General features: G+C 54.9%; 1 protein-coding gene across 1 annotated transcript in view; it reads left to right on the top strand.

Moving 5' to 3' along the window:
- The window catches only part of Prkar1b (protein kinase cAMP-dependent type I regulatory subunit beta), a 102,173-nt gene that overhangs the window by 19,337 nt on the left and 64,803 nt on the right, over nucleotides 1-18,033 (top strand). Inside the window, 2 exon segments of the mRNA XM_074075374.1 lie at nucleotides 5,926-6,096; nucleotides 7,654-7,745. Coding sequence (XP_073931475.1) covers nucleotides 5,926-6,096; nucleotides 7,654-7,745 — 263 coding nt within the window.

The following is an 18,033-nucleotide window of genomic DNA, read 5'->3' as shown; positions in this document are numbered from 1 at the left end:
CAGCCTGGGGGCATCTCGGCTTATTCAAGGAAGATGGACACGAAAGGTCCACTCGTCAACATTCACGGTGACCTGATAGCATTTAACAGTGCTTTGTGTCGGCCAGCCCTGTGGGGGCAGTGGGTTTGTTTTGTCTGTGTCCCTGCCACAGTCCTCTGAACAAGATTAAAGCTGCTTGCTGAAGTGGCCCCAAACCTGGCCTTGGGATGCCGTAGGTGCTACAGGGCGTCTCTTTGAGGGGAAGGAAACCCAGGTCCCTCCACTGGCTCCCTGTGGCAGGCTGGACTCCTCTGGATGGTTCTGAGGAGGTCCTAGAGCTGTGTCCAGTCAGGCCAGGACTCCATTCCTCTGAGGGTCATTCCCACGTCTGGATGTCAGGTTATCTCTGTGCCCAAAATTCAGCCCATGGAGAACATATTAAAAACAAAAGGAAGCTGGGCTTGGTGGCTCAAATCTGTAATCCCAGCTACTTGGGAGGCAGAGATAGATCAAGGTTCAAGGACAACCCAGGTGAACAGTGTGACCCCATCTCAACTAATAAAAAGCTGGGTGTGGGAGTCCATGCCTGTCATCCCAGCTGTGAGAGAAGTGTAAATAGGAGGATGGCTGTCCAGGCCACCCTGGGCATGAGAGTGAGACCCTATCTGGAAAAACCTAAGGCAGAAAGGGCTGGCAGCATGGATCCAGTGTTAGAGCCCCTGCCTAGCAAGAGTGAGGTCCTGAGTTCAAACCCCAGTATTGGGAAAAAACCAAACCAGAACAGAAAATGACATGTGGGCACGGATGTGGCTGGCTGCTGCAAATGTGAGATGGCCCAGCCGCGTAGGATGAAACGCCCTGTCATCACACCACCCAGCAATTCCGCTTTGGGGAGCACACCCCGAAGAGCTGACACAGGTGTTCAAACACAGACCTCTGTGCAGACACCCACGATAGCCAAAGGTGAAGACACCCGTGTGCATCAGTGGACGGACAGATGGACAGCGTGGTCCATTCCTCCATGGAATATTACTCAGCCACGAAAAGGAGCGAACCGAAAGCACTGTGGCACAGAGGAACCCTGGATACATGAAACTGGGCGAGAAAAGACCACGTCTGTGAAAGTCCATTCATGTGACATCCAGAACCAGCCAAACCCAGTCAGGAGGCAGTCGGGGGATGGGAGTGACAGCTGCCTGAAGTGATGGCTGCACAACCCTGAATGTGTTTGATGGCACCGAGTTGGGTACTTAACATGGTGGGTGTTTCACGTCTCCATTTGGGTAGGAAAGACCCATGTGTGTGATGGATCCATGAAAGTGGGCCTCTGACCTACAGCTTCGCACAGCATAGTGGTGGCCAGCACTTGGGAGGCTGGAGTTGCAAGTCCCAGTCCCAGGCTACAGCCTGGGCTACACACAGAGACCCTGTCTCAAAAAGAAAAGGGCCAGTCATGGTGGCTCACATCTGTAATCCCAGCTACTCCAGAGGCGGAGAGCAGGAGGATCAAGGTTTGAAGCCAGTCCAAGGCAAAAAAGTTCAGGAAACCCCATCTCAATCAGTAAGCTGGGTGTGGTGAGGCATGCCTGTCACTCCAGCTGCACAGGATCTCCGCCCAGGCCTCCCAAGCAAGACCCCATCTCAAAAATACCCAACCAAAACAGGGCTGGCGGAGTGGCTGAAGTGGTAGAGCACCTGCCTAGCAAGTACGAGGCTCTGAGTTCAAACCCCAGTCCCACCAAGTAAATAAATAACAACAGGCAGATACGCAGCAGCGTCGGCGCTGTCACCGTCTCCTGAGGAGGTGGGGCTGAAGATAAAGTGACTTTGTGGCTGGGGGGGCGGGGGCAGGGTGTGCTCAAGTCAGGATTGTGAGGTGGCCGTTGTCGTGGCAACAGAGCCTGCCCTGCCCTCCCTGGACCTGCACCCGGGGCTCTGACCATAAAGCCTCCTGTGCAGCATCCCCCAAGAGACCTGGGAGAGCCATGTGCCTTGTGTCACCAGAGGCACCGTCTGTCCAGGAAGGCCGTGTGCACAAATGAGTCCCCCGGTAAGGCTCGGTGGCTGCTGCTGTCCCTCCTGGGGCCCCAAGTAGCTGGGGTTATAAGTGTGAGCCACTGCACCTGGCTTGCTTGTTGAGATGGGTTCACACTAACTTTTGCCCGGGCTGGCCTCAGATTGCGATCCTCCTGATGGCTGCCTCCTGAGTAGCTGGGATTACAGGCTCGGTGACCCTCTGGTGCAGGAGTTGCTGCCTGTGCCTGGGTGGGTTTTGCCTTGGTCTGCACAGTCACGTCACTGGGCTGCAATCCATCTCCATTTTCTACCTGGGGGACAGGGACAAGGAGCCGTGGGTCAATTTGCTGTCGATGTTGCTGAGCCGGTTCTCCCACAGCTGTGCTGTCCCTGTCGGTCGTCGTGTTTCTGGACGTCCATCCGTGGGTCTCAGCCTCCTTGTGCCTGATGAATGCTGGTCCTTCCCCTAGAGCCGTCTCCCCAGTGTGCACCGGGCGGGGGGCCATTCCTGGGCTTGCTGTGTATTGAGTGAGCCAGGCCTCCAGTCCATCTTGCTCTGGTTATTTTGGAACAATTTGCCTAATCTCAAACCTCGGTCTTCCTGATCTCTGCCTCCTCCTGAGTAGCTGGGATTACAGGGGTCAGCCACCGCGCCCGGCGTGGTGCAGGAAGGATATGTTGCTCTCCCTCAGCACCTCCAGCCCTCTCCCCCTCCTGCAGATTTTCCCTGTTGTGCCTTTGAACTTCACGCTTGGCATTTTCTCCTGACTTGTTCTCTGGGTTGTTAATTCCCTCAGCTGCTACACCCATCCCAAGTTCTCAGCTCCAACTGTTGTGTTTTTCGGGTCTAGAATTTCCATTTGGCTTCCTTTTTGCTTTTTCTTCTTCTTTCGGTCTTGTGCCGACGATCCCAATCCCAATCCCATCTTTTATTCCCTTGAAGATTCTGACCCAGGATCACGGGGCACTAAGGGCACTGGGCCTGGCCCGTGGCTCAGGGGACAGCGTGGGGATGGCACTTGCCCAGCGGGCCCAAGGCCCTGGCCTCCACCCAGCTCTGCAAAACAAAAACAAAAACAAAACAAAAACCCACAAAAAATCCACCACCACAATACTCATTACCATCATAGAAATTGAGGTTTGTTTCCTCAAGAACCCTCATGTCTGGTTTATCCTGTTTTATTTTTGCGTCAGTGCTGGGGACGCGGCACGCAGGGTAAGCTCTCCTCCCCCAGCCACAGTGTCGGCCCCCTTTTTTCTTTTTCTTTTTTTTTTGGCAGTGCTGGGATTTGAACTCAGGGCCTACACCTTGAGCTACTCCACCAGCCCATTTTTGTGATGGGTTTTTTTGAGATGGGGTTGCGTGAACTATTTGCCCGGGCTGGCTCTGAACCTCGATCCTCCTGGTCTCGGCCCTCTGAGTAGCTGGGATTACAGGCGTGAGCCACTGGTGCTGGCTCATAAGAGAGATTTTAAACCCAGAGCCACATGGAGGGTCCTCGGGTTGACAGCGATTTCCTGGCTGGTGTCGGAGGGTGCAGGACGCAGGGGAGGTGGCATGGTGGGTGGGCGAGGACTGTGCCAAACCCTCTGCTCGATGGCCCTGTTGTTGGGTCGGGTCCTTTGCCCAGGGAGCAGCTGGCAGATAGTTGTCAGCTGTCCCTCTTGGCTTAGGATAGCGCTGGTCAGGGGCAGCTGACCACTGCCAGGCCTGTGAGGCGCCATCACCCCTCCCTACAGGACCAAGGTTGGCTCCTGCTCTGTGTCCGCAGTGTGATCAGGGCCGGGTGACAGCTACATATGCCCCAGGAGGCCTAGGAGTCGGAAGGCTGCGGACCACAGAGCCAGCGGGGTGAGGAGGGGTCTTGATGACCAGCCTGGCTCCCTCCCTCTGCCTGTGCGGCCTGGGTCCTCACACCTGACCAGGTGACATGAATAAACAATGAATAAATAAACAGCTTGTTTAAAAGGGCAGTTTTAAGTCAACACAGGAGATTTGCACTCAGGACCGGTATTGCCAGTCTTGGCCTCACCTGGCATTGAAGCATGACTCCCCAGGACCCCAGGACCTGGAGGCATTGGTGACATTGGTGGGGAGGTGGCCACTCAACTCTGAAGTGCCCCTATCCCCCTGACCGGTGAAGCAGGGTCCTTGAGCCCATGCCTGGACAAGACTCCGTCACACTGCTCAGAAGGGCACGCCACCTAAAGAATTGTGTATTTCTGGATTTTTCCATTTAAAGTTGTCAGTCTGCAGTGAACCAAGCATAACCGAAAATGGGGAAGTGAAACCAGCTTCATGGCACAATTATAACTTTTTTTAGTGTGGGGCTGGGATTTGAACTCAGGGCTTCGCACTTGCAAAGCGAGCCGCTCCTCCAGTCCATTTTGTTCTGGTTATAGTGGACATGGGGTCTCATAAACTATTTGCCTGGGCTGATACCCCAGATTTCAGCCTCCCGAGTGGCTGGGATTATAGGTACGAGCCACTGCATCTGGCTGTAGCTTTCTTTAAGGAAAGGTAATTCTGTTCTCCCAGCTTGTGGCAGAGTGGACATGTCCACTGGGGGGTAAGGGCTATGAAAGGTGCAGGGAGGCCCAAGGCTGGGGTGTCCAGACAGCTGAGAGACTCAGAGGGTTGGGGGAGGAGGGGTGAGAAGGGATCCCACAGGCCATGTTTTTGGGACTCACATGGCTGCCTCTCCTCTGGTCTCCAGAGGACCGGGGCTCAGGGCAAGTGGCTCCAGCATCTGGGGCTCCTCTGCTGAGGGCAGGATGGGGCCTGTGCCGAGCAGAACAGCTCTGCATGACCTCGAGTAGAAACCAGCCTCTCAGGCCCCTGTTCTTCCAGAATGGGAGTGTGGGGCCCGTGGTTGTGCCAACCAGAGCACAGCCCTTCATGCAAACTAAGGATTGTGTTTGTGCCAATCCTAGCACAGTACTTCATGTAAATCAAGTGTTATCTTTGCACCAATCATGGCACAGGCCTTTATGCAAACGGATGATTATGTTGCACCAATCATAGCATAGCATTTTATGCAATTGGAGGATTGTGCTTGTAGCAGTTATGGCACAGCCCTTTATGCAAATGAAGGGTTATCTTTGCACCAATCATAGCACAGCACTTTATGCAACTGTATTCTATAGCATAGCCCTTTATGCAAATGAAGGATTGTGCTTGTGCCAATCACAGGCCTTCTGCTGGGCTCCCCATCTGGTCTCTGGTTTCACCCCACGCTCGTTTTCCTAATCTCAGATGTGAGTTTTGTGAGGTCTCCTTGGGGACCTGAGACCACATAAATTTAAGCTTGCACAGTTGCCGGGGACAGTAGGGGAAGCTTCTGGAGGTTGCATTTCTTCCATGGCTGCAGGAGAGTACACTTCCCTGCCCCTTTCTTCCTTATCACTCCGCGCCTCTACCTTCACGTGGTGTCTTCCTTTTATCTTTGTGTCCCCCTTTTATCTTTGTGTCCCCTTTCTTGGTGTCAGTGGAGGTAGGCCCCTTCCGTGCCTCTGCACCCTCGTCTCATCCCTCCCTTAGTCACAATCTGCAGAAACTGTTTCTAGTTGGAGTCCCATCCTGAGCTCCAGGTGCACATGATCCTGGGGGGGGACGGGACACTGGGACAGTGGGCACTGCAGTTTTAAGTAGGTGGTTGAAGGCGTCACTGAGCACAGACAGGGACTTGTGGGAGATCTGGGCATGCTGGGCAGCCAGAACAGCAAGTGCAAAGAACCTGGGGCAGGAGTGGAGCCTGCGAGGTGGCCAGCGTGGCGGGAGCCGGGTGAGGCAGCCCAGCTGAGCTGACTCCCGAGCTTGGCTCTTCATGCAAATGAAGGACCCGTCTGCACCAATCACAGGCCTTCCGCGGGGTCACACCTTAGACACGCACCACCCTGATGACCACTTTCTGTCCTCCTCCTCCGCAGGAGGAAAGCAGGCAGATCCTGGCCCGGCAGAAGTCGAACTCGCAGTCTGACTCCCACGACGAGGAGGTGTCACCAACGCCCCCCAACCCCGTGGTGAAGGCTCGGCGCCGCCGGGGGGGCGTGAGTGCTGAGGTCTACACGGAGGAGGACGCTGTGTCCTACGTGCGCAAGGTGGGGCAGGGAGGGACCCCATGCGCACCCCAGCCTCCTTGTGCTCATCTGGTGTCACGGGATGCCACAGGTGGTCGTGGGACCCGCGGGGCCCTGGCTGCCGTCATGCTGGGGCTGCAGCCATGGGAGCCGGGAGGCGGGTCAGGGGCGACGGTCAGTGGCCCAGTGGCCTCCGCAGTGTGAGTGAGCGCTGCCGTGCAGGGCTGCTGCTGGGGTAGGAGCCAAAGGCCTCGGGGAGGGAAGACGGCCGGCAGGGCTTGGACGGGCGGTGTCCTCTGAGGACACCGACCCCCAGACCCTCCGCCCTGGGGCCTCACAGACCCCCCCCAGCTGTGCTTCACGCCCCCATAGGAGCTTGGGGGGCTCCATCCAGACTGGGGTACGTAGTCCCCCAGCCGAGCTCACAGTGGGGTCCAGCCATCACCTCCATCACCTCTACCATTTTGCAGTGCCAGGATTTGAAGTCTTTTTTTTTTTTTTTGTGGTACCAGGATTTAAACTCAGGGCCTCACCCTTGCTAGGCAGGAGCTCTACCACTTGAGCCAAATCCCAAGGAGGACTCAAGGCGGATGTGGTTTTTCTTTTCTCTTTTTCTTTTCTTGGTGGTTCTGGGATTTGAACTCAGGGTCTTGTGCTTTCTAGGCTCTACCACTTGAGCCTCAGCCCAGCCCCAGCCCTTTTTTTGCACTAGTTATTTTTGGGATCAGGGCCTTGCCTTTATGCCCAAGGGCCAGTCTTGGACCTGGGCGTTTCCACCCGTGCCTCCCACCTAGCTGGGATTACAGGTGTGCACCACCATGCACAGGTTTCAGATTTTTTAAGCAGCTGCTTATTACCTTTTAAAAAATCCAGTGAAATAAAGAAATCAAGAAGAGAAAAGCAGGCTGGGTGTGGTGGTGCACACCTGCAATTCCAGCTACTGGGGAAGCTGGGGTAGGAGGATATGGTTCAAGGTCAGCCCAGGCAAAAAAATTGGCGAGACTCCATCTCCACAGACGAGCTGGGCATGGTGGCACGTGCCTGTAATGCCAGTTCTTGGGAAGCATAGGTTGGAGGATCAGGTTCAAGGCTGGCACCAGGCAAAAAGCATGATCCTATCTGAAAAATAACTAAAACGAAAGGGCTGGGGCCTGGCCCAAGTGGTAGAACTCCTGCTTGGTGAGTACAAGGCCCCGAGTTCAAATCCCAGTGCTGCTAAAAGAAACAAAAGTAGCCACAGGGTTATTCCATACTTTCTAAGTGGTTCTGAATTCCCACAGATCCAGGCAACAGTGACTCCACACTGCAGAACGGTCCCCAAACTGCGTTTCAGGTCACTCCAGGGTCTTTGTCTTTTATTTATTTCTTAAAATTAAAATAAACCAACCTTGACCTTTCATCCTGGGTCTTTTTAGCCACATGTAAACCCAGTGCCACATTGAAGACAGAATTGTTTGAGTTAAGTTGTGTCATGGTCCCCGGGGTCCCTGGGGTCCCCAGGGTGGAGCAGCAGTTGGGGAAGTGAGCCTGGCCCTGTGCCCTCAGGGACACATCTGATGTCCTTTGATATCCCCACAGGTCATCCCCAAAGACTACAAGACCATGACAGCGCTGGCCAAAGCCATCTCCAAGAATGTGCTCTTTGCACACCTCGATGACAACGAGAGAAGGTAGGCAGGTGACCCTCTCCTGGCCTCGGGGTGACCTAGGGTCAGGGGTCACGAGGCAGGGTGGCTCCTGTAACACTGGGTCTCCTTGTGACACGCTGGACCTTGTCACATAAAGACGCATGGTGCTTCCTTTTGCCCTGGTCACACCAGGACCCACCCTGCCCTCACGGGGACAGGCAGAGCCTCCTGTGTCCAGCAGCCTGGCAGGGACGTGGGATCTCGGCCACTGGGCGGCCGTCCATGCCACTTGGGAGCCTGTGAGCCTCGGAGGGTTCAGATGCATGCTTGGGAAGTCGACCCTGTTGGTAGCGGGAAAAATCAGGAGATTTGGATAAAGCAAAAAGTAGAAATGTGGCTGGGGGACTCTCTCATGCCCCGAAGTCACTGGGCAGTGGTGTTACCAGCCTTGGTGACAGTTCCCTGGTCACCGGGAATACGTTGTGTCAGGGTTGCTTGGCCTCCTGGGAAGCTCCTGAGCCCGGTGGTGACCTGTGTGGGGACAAAGGTTTGGGCTTAGATTTAAAAGGTACCTTCAGCCAGGGCCACCAACATGGGAGGTCTGTGGTGACAGCCCGGCCCAGAAGGCGTCCAGGCCACAGCAAAATACCTGAGGTACACTGGGGACACCCTTGAGCACTTCGTTCACAGCCCAGTCTCGACTCCATGCATTTCCTCAGACGGACTCTGCTCTGTGCTCATTTGTCACGCTGGGTGTGTCCTGAGCACGTCCGTCAGTCATCACGAACAGAGGCTTTTTCTGTGCGCGTGGCGCTGGGGTTTGAACTCAGGGCCTCTCACGTGCTAGGCAGATGCTCTGCTGCTTGAGCCGCTCCACCAGCCTTGTCCCTTTGTCCTATATATGCCTCCTTGCAGATCAAAGGACATGCTTTAAAATCTGTTTCTCTTTTTGAAACACTTTTGGCAAATTCTAATTTGCCACTAGCTCAACTGAGCACATTCTGTGAACAATCCTATACAAAATCCAAATAATGGGGCTGGGTGTGGTGGTGCACAGCTGTAATCCCAGCTACTCGGGAGGCAGAGGCAGTGGGATTGCAGTTGAGGCCACCCTGAGCAAAAAAGGCATTGAGACCCTGTGTCAACTAACAGGCCGCGCCGCGTGTGGTGGTGTGTGTCTGTAATGTCAGCTGCTCAGGAGGAGGAGGTAGGAGGACAGTGGCCTATGCAGACTTAGTGTGAGACCCCATCTGAACACAAACTAAAAGCAAAAGGGAGCACCTTCTCAGCAAGGTGAGGTCGTAAGTTCAAACCCCAGGGTCAGAAAAAAATTCCAATGACAAAGAATATGTAAGATAAAGGCTCTTAAAAACCAGTTTAGGTCCGGTGACAGGTTTCTCATTCCTGATGCCACCACGTTTCCAGGACCAGCAGGAGCTGCTGGGCCCAGAAGCTTGGGCTGGTGCTGAGTGCGAGGTTTGGGGCCGAGGCTTCTGGCCGCTCATACGCGGAGGACCCCGCCTCGCCCTCCGCCTGTGCTGGCCTCTCTGGCCCAGGGTCCCCCAAGAGGACAGCTGCTGCTCCCACAGTCACAGTGATGGTGGCGGGAGGGGGCGTGTTCTTGTCACGTATGTGACACCGTCACCAGCTCTCTCTGTCACCCCAGTGTTGGGAAGAACCGATGCGTGGCTGGTGCTCACCGCACATCTGGTGGTGGAGCCTGTGTGGGTCCAGCCGGGGTGACCCCCCCCCATAACCCGATATCACTGGACAGTGGCATTCTCATCCTTGGTGACAGTTCTCTGGTCACCGGGAAGACTGGACGTTTGGTCATGGTTGCTCAGCCTCCTTGGAGCTCCTGAGCCCTGCAGTGTCCTGCGTGTGGACAAGGACTCAGGCTCACATTGAAAAGATGTTTTCAGCCAGGGCCACCAACATGGGTCACTGGTGATGACCCATCCTGGAAGATGTCTGGGCCTCATGGAGTGACAGGCGGGGATAAGGTCCCCCGTCCCCTCCAGGATACCCACGACCCAATCCCTGGAGCCAGGGATTGTCCCAAAGGACTTTGCAGACGTGACTAAGGTGAGGATGTGAGCAGAGATGACCCTGAAATTTCTCACTGTCACCACGGGTGTCCCTGTGAGAGGAGGGAGATTTGATACGCACAGAAGGAGAGGAGGCTGCATGACCACAGAGGTGGACACCGGAGCCAAGGCCACCAGCCCAGGGTGCGTGGGGTCACCAGAACCAGGGAGAGGCAGGAAGGAGCCACACTTCACCTCCGATTCTGGATATGCCTTCCCACCCTCCGAACCACTCAGAGAACACGCCGCTGTTTCAGGACCCCGTCCATCACAAGAATCGAAGACTTCACGTAGTTTTTGTCACGTAGCCCTGGTCATCGGGGAACCAGGTGACTGAAGTGTTACATTTCTCTGAACTGGAATCCAAACATCCATTTTCGATGTAATTTAAGTCTAGATTTTGAATGAGTGGTGCATTCAGATGGTTGAAATGTCAGAAGGAGCGAGAGGCCTCTCTGGGGGCTGCCCCAGGATCTTTGCTCCGCCCTGGCCAGGTCTCCCTGGGCACCTCTGCAGCCCCCTCTGTAGACAGTTTCTGTGCTTCGGCTTGGGTGGGTGGTCACCTGCTCTATGGCTGATGGCCACACAGACTAACAGTGCATTCTGTTTTTTTTTTAAGACAGCATCTCACTCTGCATAGTCACACAGGCCAGGTTGGCCTTGAACTTGTGATCCTACTTCAGGCTCCCAGACGTGGGGATCACAGGCATGCACCGCCACACTTGGCTTTCTGCAGCCTCCATTCTTAGTGCAATTTCAAGTCCCCAGAGAAGCAGCATCGGATGCCTGGGCCTGGATCTGTCAGGTCCTGCTAGCCCACTCTTTTATGCCAAGGCCTTGTGGGCACCCAGCTGGTTCCCACCAACCCAAACCTCCCCAGTGCCGAGCCCCGCTCACGTGACTGTAGCCAGTCATTTGTAGCTGAGGCAGGTCACTGAGGACACCCTAGAATTGTGGGTTTCGGAGCCAGGGGGCAAGAAACGGAGGAAGCAGATGTGTGTGGATGACAGGCCCTGTCTGCACGCCGGCCTGGAAAGGAAGCGCTCGCAAGGGCGTGTGTCTCGGGTCTGTTTTTTTGCACAGAGGAAACTCACTGTCCATGTCACACGCTGGGCCCCTTCTCTGGCCGCAGCCTCAGGAAACGGCTCCAGAGGGGAGTGGGCGGGCCGGGCGTCTCCGCACCAGTCTTGTGGTGTCTCCTCGGCCCGCAGCCTCGCTCGGCTGTGGTTTGGCCATCGTGAGGCTCCTTCTAAGTCTGTGGGCGTCGAGCCCTGCCCTCGGGGCTGCCTGAGGCCACTCTGCGTCCTGACCCACGTGGGCAGGATGGGGTGGCACGGGGATCCACTGTGGGGTGGGCACACAGCCTTGCCTAGATACGCTCTCTGAATTCAGGCTCGACACAAGTGCGTTTTCACTTTGTGCCAGTTGATTTTTTTTTCCCTTTTTTTGGGTGGGGGGGCACTGGGATTTGAACTCAGAACTTGCTGGCAGATGCTCTGCCATTTGAGCCACTCCTCCAGTCTCCACCCTTGTCAATTTGTAATGGTGTCCCCTTAGGTTGTAGCAGAGATTCTTTAAAAGTTTAGGAAAGGGTAAAGACAGTTGGGCACCAGTGGCTCAGATCTGTAATCCCAGCTACTTGGGAGGCTGAGATTGGGAGGATTGCAGTTTGAGGCCAGCCCGGGCAACCCCATCTCCAAAATAACCAGAGCAAAAGGGACTGGAGCTGTGGCTCAAGTAGTAGAGCGCCTCCTTTGCAAATGTAGAGTTCAAATCCCAGTCCCACCAAAATAACAATAACAATAATAAAAGGATAAAGATTACACTTTTTTTTTTTTGGCAAGACTAGGGTTTGAACTCAGGGCCTCACACTTGCAAAGCAGGACTCTACTGCTTCAGCCACTCTGCCAGCCCCGTTTTGGGTTGGTTTTTTTGAGATAGGGTCTCGAGCTTCTTGCCTGGGCTGGCTTCGAACTGCGATCCTCCTGATCTCTGCCTCCTGAGTAGCTGGGATTACAGGTGTCAGTCACCAGCCCAGCTAGATTAGGCTTAATTATTCCCTTTGATTTAAAAGAAGATGGTGCAGGTGGTGGTGGGAAAGGCTGGCTCCCGCAGCTGCCCACTTTCCCTCCTAGGACTCCTGACCGCCTCCTTATGGGGTCTCAGGGGCCTCACGGGCTGTGCATCTTGACCTCAGTTTCCCGCCCCCCGTCCCTGGTATCTGAAGCAGAGTCATCATTCCAGCCTGTGTCTTCCCTGGTGATGTCACCTCATACCCTCGTCCCCTCCCCCTCTTGCCTGGGACAGGGATGGGGATGGGGATGGGGACGGGGCAGTGCGGGCGTGGTCTGTATGTGGGGTCCCTGTCCTGGGTGCACTGAGCTGGGGGGAGCTGGCTCTGGCCTGGTAGTGCAGGGACGACAGGGGACGGGACAGCCCTGAACCCAGAGTGTTAGGCTGGAGCGGCTGTGCGCACTCGCACCAAACTCAGATGCCACACAAACTCAGAGCCATCTAGAGGACAGATTGTCACTTACAAGTTGTGACTGTGTGTCATTGTGGCCTCAGTGTCCTCAGATGTCAGGGAGGGTTATAAAACTACTGTGAGGGGTGTCATGTAGCCCAGTAATCTCCATATGTGTTTTATTGTCACCACTTTCACCAGCATTGCCACCTCCATCACTGTCACTGTCATCAACACCACTGTCACCATCACTGTCACTGTCACCATCACCAGCACAACCTTTACCACCATCACCATCAGTGTCACCACCACCATCACCATCACTGCCACCACCTTCACCATCACCAGCACCACCACCATCACTGTCACCATTACCATCTTCACCACCACCACCGTCACCGTCACTGTCACCACCACCACCATCATTGTCACCATCACCATCACTGCCACCACCTTCTCCAGCATCACCACCACCATCACCATCACTGTCACCAACAGTCACCATCACCACCACCACCACCATCTTCCCCGGGTCCCTGTACTGTGTGGCCAGTGGCCTTCATCTTTGAACTTCTCCCAGGATGTGCTTTGCCCTCGGAGGCTGGCCTGTCACCAGACAGACCCTGAGGCCAGTCCCCACTGTTCTTGGCGCTCAGTCTGAAGCAAGCCTGGTCTGACCCTGAGACCACTCCCTGAGGTCACCGTCTGCTCTTCCCTGGGCCTGAGTCAGCAAGTGGACTGCTGTTGACCTTGGGGCACCCACAGTCAGAAGGTCCTGGGAGGCTGCCTTGCCCCACCTCCAGGTGCAGAATTGAGCCCCAGTCCCCTTGCCTTTGCAGTGGGCTCTGCAGCAAGTGTCCTTCCCGCACAGCTGTCCCTTCACAGCCCCTGTGCAGAGCGAGCTGGTCCTGTGAGGAACTGGGAGAGAGCTTCGTCCCTCAGTGAGGCCGGGGCCCCCCACAGCCTCAGAGGCTGGTCCCTGGGTGCTCAGCAGCCCTGGGACCCCCCCAGGACGATGGGGTCTGGCCTGGGGGAGGCCCCGCGGCTCCATCCTCATCCTTCGCTTCTGTTCAGGGCGTCTGGGGAGGCAGAAGGCCGAGCCCTGGAAGCAGAACGGCCCGGCAGTTATTGTGTGCGTGGACCTCGTTACTGGAGCGACAGCAGGCGTGCGTGCGAGGGCCTCACCCCGCTCTCTGCGGCTGTAATTAAACTCGGGGCCACAGCTGGGCCGTCTGCTCCCCACATCGCTCGGGCCCTCGCGGATATAAAAGCACACCGTCCTGCAAGAGGTCACATGCCGCCCGCTCTGGCTGCGGTGGCGTTCTCTGCCCCTCTCTCTAGCCTGGCATAGGCTGCGGGACTGTCTGTTTCCCTTTTCGGTAGCAGTGAAAAACAAAATTAGCATTTTGGAACAAGCAAGGCCTCATCTGAAATGCTGCTTAGTGGCCCAACCGTGTAGAGGATTTGGTTTTCCTCCGGCACAAAGCCATCCAGCCTCGCTCTGGCAGAGGCTGCGGCTGAGGCCGACTTCTAGGGGAGGCTGCGATCCAGAGTCCGAAGCCGACCTCAAACCATGCGTTCTCCACCAGTGCCAGTCCCGAGACTAGTCTGCGCCCCATGTGTGAGTGGTCTTTTTTTTTTTTTTCTTTTGGTAGTTACTGGGGTTTGAACTCAGATCTACACCTGAGCCACTTCACCAGCCCTTTTTTGTGTTGGGTATTTTCAATATAGGGTCTTATGAACTATTTTCCCAGGTTGGCTTTGAATCGCAATCCTCCTGATCTCTACCTTCTGAGTAGCTGGGATTACAGGTGTGAGCACTGACGCCCAGCATGTGTGCATGGTCTTAGAGTCTCCAACAACCCTCGGTAACTGGCATTTTTAAATTGTGCCGTTTGACTGATGAGACTCAGTTCAAGCACGCTGGCCCAGGTCACCAGCTAGAAGTGGGAGAGGCTGGGATTTGAGGCCCCGCTGCTCTGGGATGACCGTCCTGATCCATGAATGCATATGCAGCCTGGAACCCTTCCAGGGAACGGCATCTTTTTCAGAGAGGAGTGGTTTTCCACGTGCTCCGCTGGTAGGAAGTAGCGCACTGTGGTTACGGTAGCTCTTTCTGGAGTCTTTGCCCGAGAAGGCCTCCCGGGCCGGGTTACGGTGGAGCATGGGGAGCGAGCACAGGGCTAGTGCTGTGTCCAGCTTCCAGGGCTTGGGAGGAGGAAAGCCTTGCTCTTGCCATGGCTGTCCACACAGCCATGTGTGTGAGTCTTGCTTGTGGCCTTGCTTGTTGGGTGTTTAATGATTTAAACCTCTAGAATCTGATGGCTGGCCCTCTCCCGACCATCCACCACCACCTCTTCTTTTTGTGCGTGTGTGGCTTGGATTTGCACTCAGGGCTTTATACTACCTCTTGAGCCACTCCATTTTGCTTTGGTTATTTTGGAGATGGGGTCTCAAGAACCATTTGCTTCGTCTGGGCTCGAAATGTGACTCTCCTGGTCTCAGTAGCTGGGATTACAGGTGTGAGCGCCAGGGCCTGCCCATCCACCACCTATGTCACTGAACAACCCCTGTGGACACCTGGGCTTGGTGACACTCTGGTCCCCATTATGTGGACAGGGTTCCTGAGTCTAGAGAAGACATGAGTGGGACCTTTCTTCGGAAAGGACTTCAGAGTCCATCCAGGCCTCAGGCTGCTGGTCCTGGCCCCAGGCCAGATGGACACTTGTCAAGACGCCCCCTGGTGGTAGGTCTGGCCGCTGCGCCCTTCCCCACCCTCCCTGTGACCTGGCCCCAAGACAGGCACCTATGGTCTTGGCTAGGCTTCATAATTGAGCCCCAGTCCCTAAAAATAGCCTTGGTTCTGCCAGCAGGGTGTGAGGAACCCACCAGCCGCCTGAGGCTGCAGGGAGAAGCCGGGGGAGGGGGTGGCAGTGCAGAGAGGACGGTGGACACATCGCATTTCCAGGGTGACCCCATACCATAGATGGCATCTCATCACCCACGTGGTGACTCTGCTTCCATTCGTCAGGTGGGGAAACCGAGGCTCAGGGAAGGTGGGCAAGGCCATGCAGCTTCCTTGGTGCTTCTGCGGGGTCATCCATGTCTCCTGCACTGGTTCTGGTGGAACGCAGAGTCCGTGTGCGCTTGTGACACAAGGCTGAGTGACCTTCCCACACTCCACCTGGGACAGCTTGTGACCCTGGCTCAATGGCTTTGTGCTCATTTGTGTGACAACTCCTGGGGACATAGCTTTGTCTCCTCCTCTCCTGGCCAAGGGGCCCCTCGAGTTTTAAAGAATGAATTGTCCTTTCCAGCAAGGGGATGATCACCTGGACACGCATCTGTTTCTCGGATGCTGTAGGACCATTGGGGAAGAAATGACCAGTTTTCTCCGGGAGTGGGGGCTTATGGCATCCGGTCACTCCTGCAAGGACGGGAGGCATCTTCCAGGCAAGGAAGAGAGGGGTTCTGAGTAGGGAGCAGCCAGGGATGAGGCGCTGGACACAGGTGGGGTCAGCCGTCCCAGCGAAGGGGCGAAGCTGATTGCTGGTGCCTCATGGCCAAGGGCTGCTCGGTGAGGAGTCATTGCTCCTGTGAATAAAAAGTGCAGAGGACAGAATGGGGGCTGCGGTGCCGGCCTTGCACCAGACATTTCTGGTGCATCCTTGTGGATGGGGCTCGCGTCGGCCCACACATCCACCTCATTCATTCTGCAGATGTCCATCTGTGCACTGGGCTTGCTGGATCATTCTCTCTCTCTCTCTCTCTCTCTCTTTCTCTCTCATCAGGGTCACACTGTGTGGCCCAGGCTGGCCCGGAACTCTGGATCCTTCTGCTCTGCCTCCTGAGTGCTGAGATTACAGCTGTGCACCACCACACTGGGTCGGCTGGTTTCACTTTTTTTTTTTTTCCCAGTACTTGAGTTTGAACTCAGGGCCCACACGTTGAGCCACTGTGCCAGCCCTTATTTGTAATTTTTTTTTTTTTTGAGATAGGGTCTCACAGACTATTTGCTGGGGCTGGCTTTGAACTGTGATCCTCCTGATTTCTGCCTCCCATATCTGTCTCACCATCGGGGCTGGCCCAGAGGTGGGTCCCGCCCCGAGCTGTTCTGATGTCTGTCTGCTGTGGGGGAGTCTGGGCCTCTGCTCACATATTGTTTGGCTTTTGCATTTCTTCTTTTTTTATTTTTTGGTGGTACTGGGGTTTGAACTCAGGGCCTTGTACTTGCTAGCTAGCGCTCTGCCACTTGAGCCACACCCCCAATTCTTCTTGTGTTGGTTATTTTTTCCAGGTATGGTCTCCAGTTTCTGTCCAGGGTTGGCCTCAGGCCACAGTCCTACCTAGGCCTCAGATAGCTGGGATTACAGGTGTGTGCTGCCACACCTGGCCGGCTGTCTCTTTTCTCGTGCATTTGTGGAAGTTATTCTGAAACTAGCTAAACACTTGTTCAGGCCCCTCCTGGTCTCAGAGGGCAGAAACAGTTCTGCCCCCCCCCACTTCATATTAACAGGGACTTTGAGATCCCACAAGCACCCCAATAACCCACTTCCCCCCCCATCCCAGAGGCACCCAGGCTGCTCCACACCGCAGGCCCTGTAGGACTGATGAGTGGATCCTGCAGCCATGGGCAGGCCTGGCCACCCTTTGCCTAGGCAGGGAAGAGCCATCATGTGAGTCCAGCAATGCAGGACAAAAACAGTCCCGGCCACTCAAGTGTCCCTGGCCACGTCTCTGCATTTTCTCCCAAGCTTTTTCCCCTGTGCTGATTTTTTTAGCCTGGCACACCACCATCCTCGTGTCACCTGAACATCTGTTTGCTGTCCTCATTACCTTGTGGCCTTCCCATCGCCATCATGACTTTTGTATAATCTTACAATGACCCCCCACCCCCCGGAGTAATTATGTGTTTTTTAGTGATTCCAAGAAGCCAGGTGCCATGGCTCACGCCTGTAATCCCAGCTACTCAGGAGGCAGAGATCAGGAGGATCGAGGTTCAAAGCCAGCCCAGGCAAATAGTTCTTGAGACCCTATCTCGAAAAAACTCATCACAAAAGAGGGCTGGTGGAGTGGCTTAAGGTAAAGGCCCTGAGTTCAAATCCCAGTACCACAAAAAAAAAAAAAGTTCTGTAGGCTGAGATCAGGAGGGTTGCAGTTCGAGGTCAGCCTTGGCAAAAAGTTGGTGAAGCTCCATCTCAATCAATAAAAGCTGCATGTGGTGTGGTGTGCCTGGCATCCCAGCTGTGTGGGATGGCTGTAGGTGGGATTGTGGTCCAGGGCAGCCCTAAGCAAAATTCATGGCCCCATCTGAAAAACAACTAAAGCAAAAAGGTATAGGACAGATCTCAAGTGGTGGAGCGCCTGCCTAGCAAGCATGAGGCTCTGAGTTCAAACCCCAGCATGGCAAAGAGAATAACAATTACAACATATTTATTTATTGATTTATGTTTTATGGTACTGCAAATGGAACCCAGCATCTCAAGCTTGCTGGGCAAGTGTTCTACCACTTGACTTATGCTCCCAGCATTCAAGATAGCTTTAAAATTAAAAAATTACTATTATTATTATAGTTATTTCTTCAATAGCATCTTGCATTTTTGTCCAGACTGGCCTCAAACCTCAATATTCCTATCTTTGCCTCCCAAGAATCTGGGATGACCAGTGTGTGACAGTGTACTTGGCCTGTTGGTTGAGATGGGGTCTCACTAACTTTTTTCTCAGGCTGGCCTGGAACCATGATCCTCCCAATCTCTGCCTCCCGAGTAGCTGGGATGAC

Source organism: Castor canadensis, chromosome 6 (assembly GCF_047511655.1).
Source record: "Castor canadensis chromosome 6, mCasCan1.hap1v2, whole genome shotgun sequence".
In the NCBI taxonomy this organism is placed as follows: Eukaryota; Metazoa; Chordata; class Mammalia; order Rodentia; family Castoridae; genus Castor; species Castor canadensis.
The sequence above is the reverse complement of the archived record's forward strand: the minus strand, read 5'-3'. Positions and strand labels throughout refer to the sequence as shown.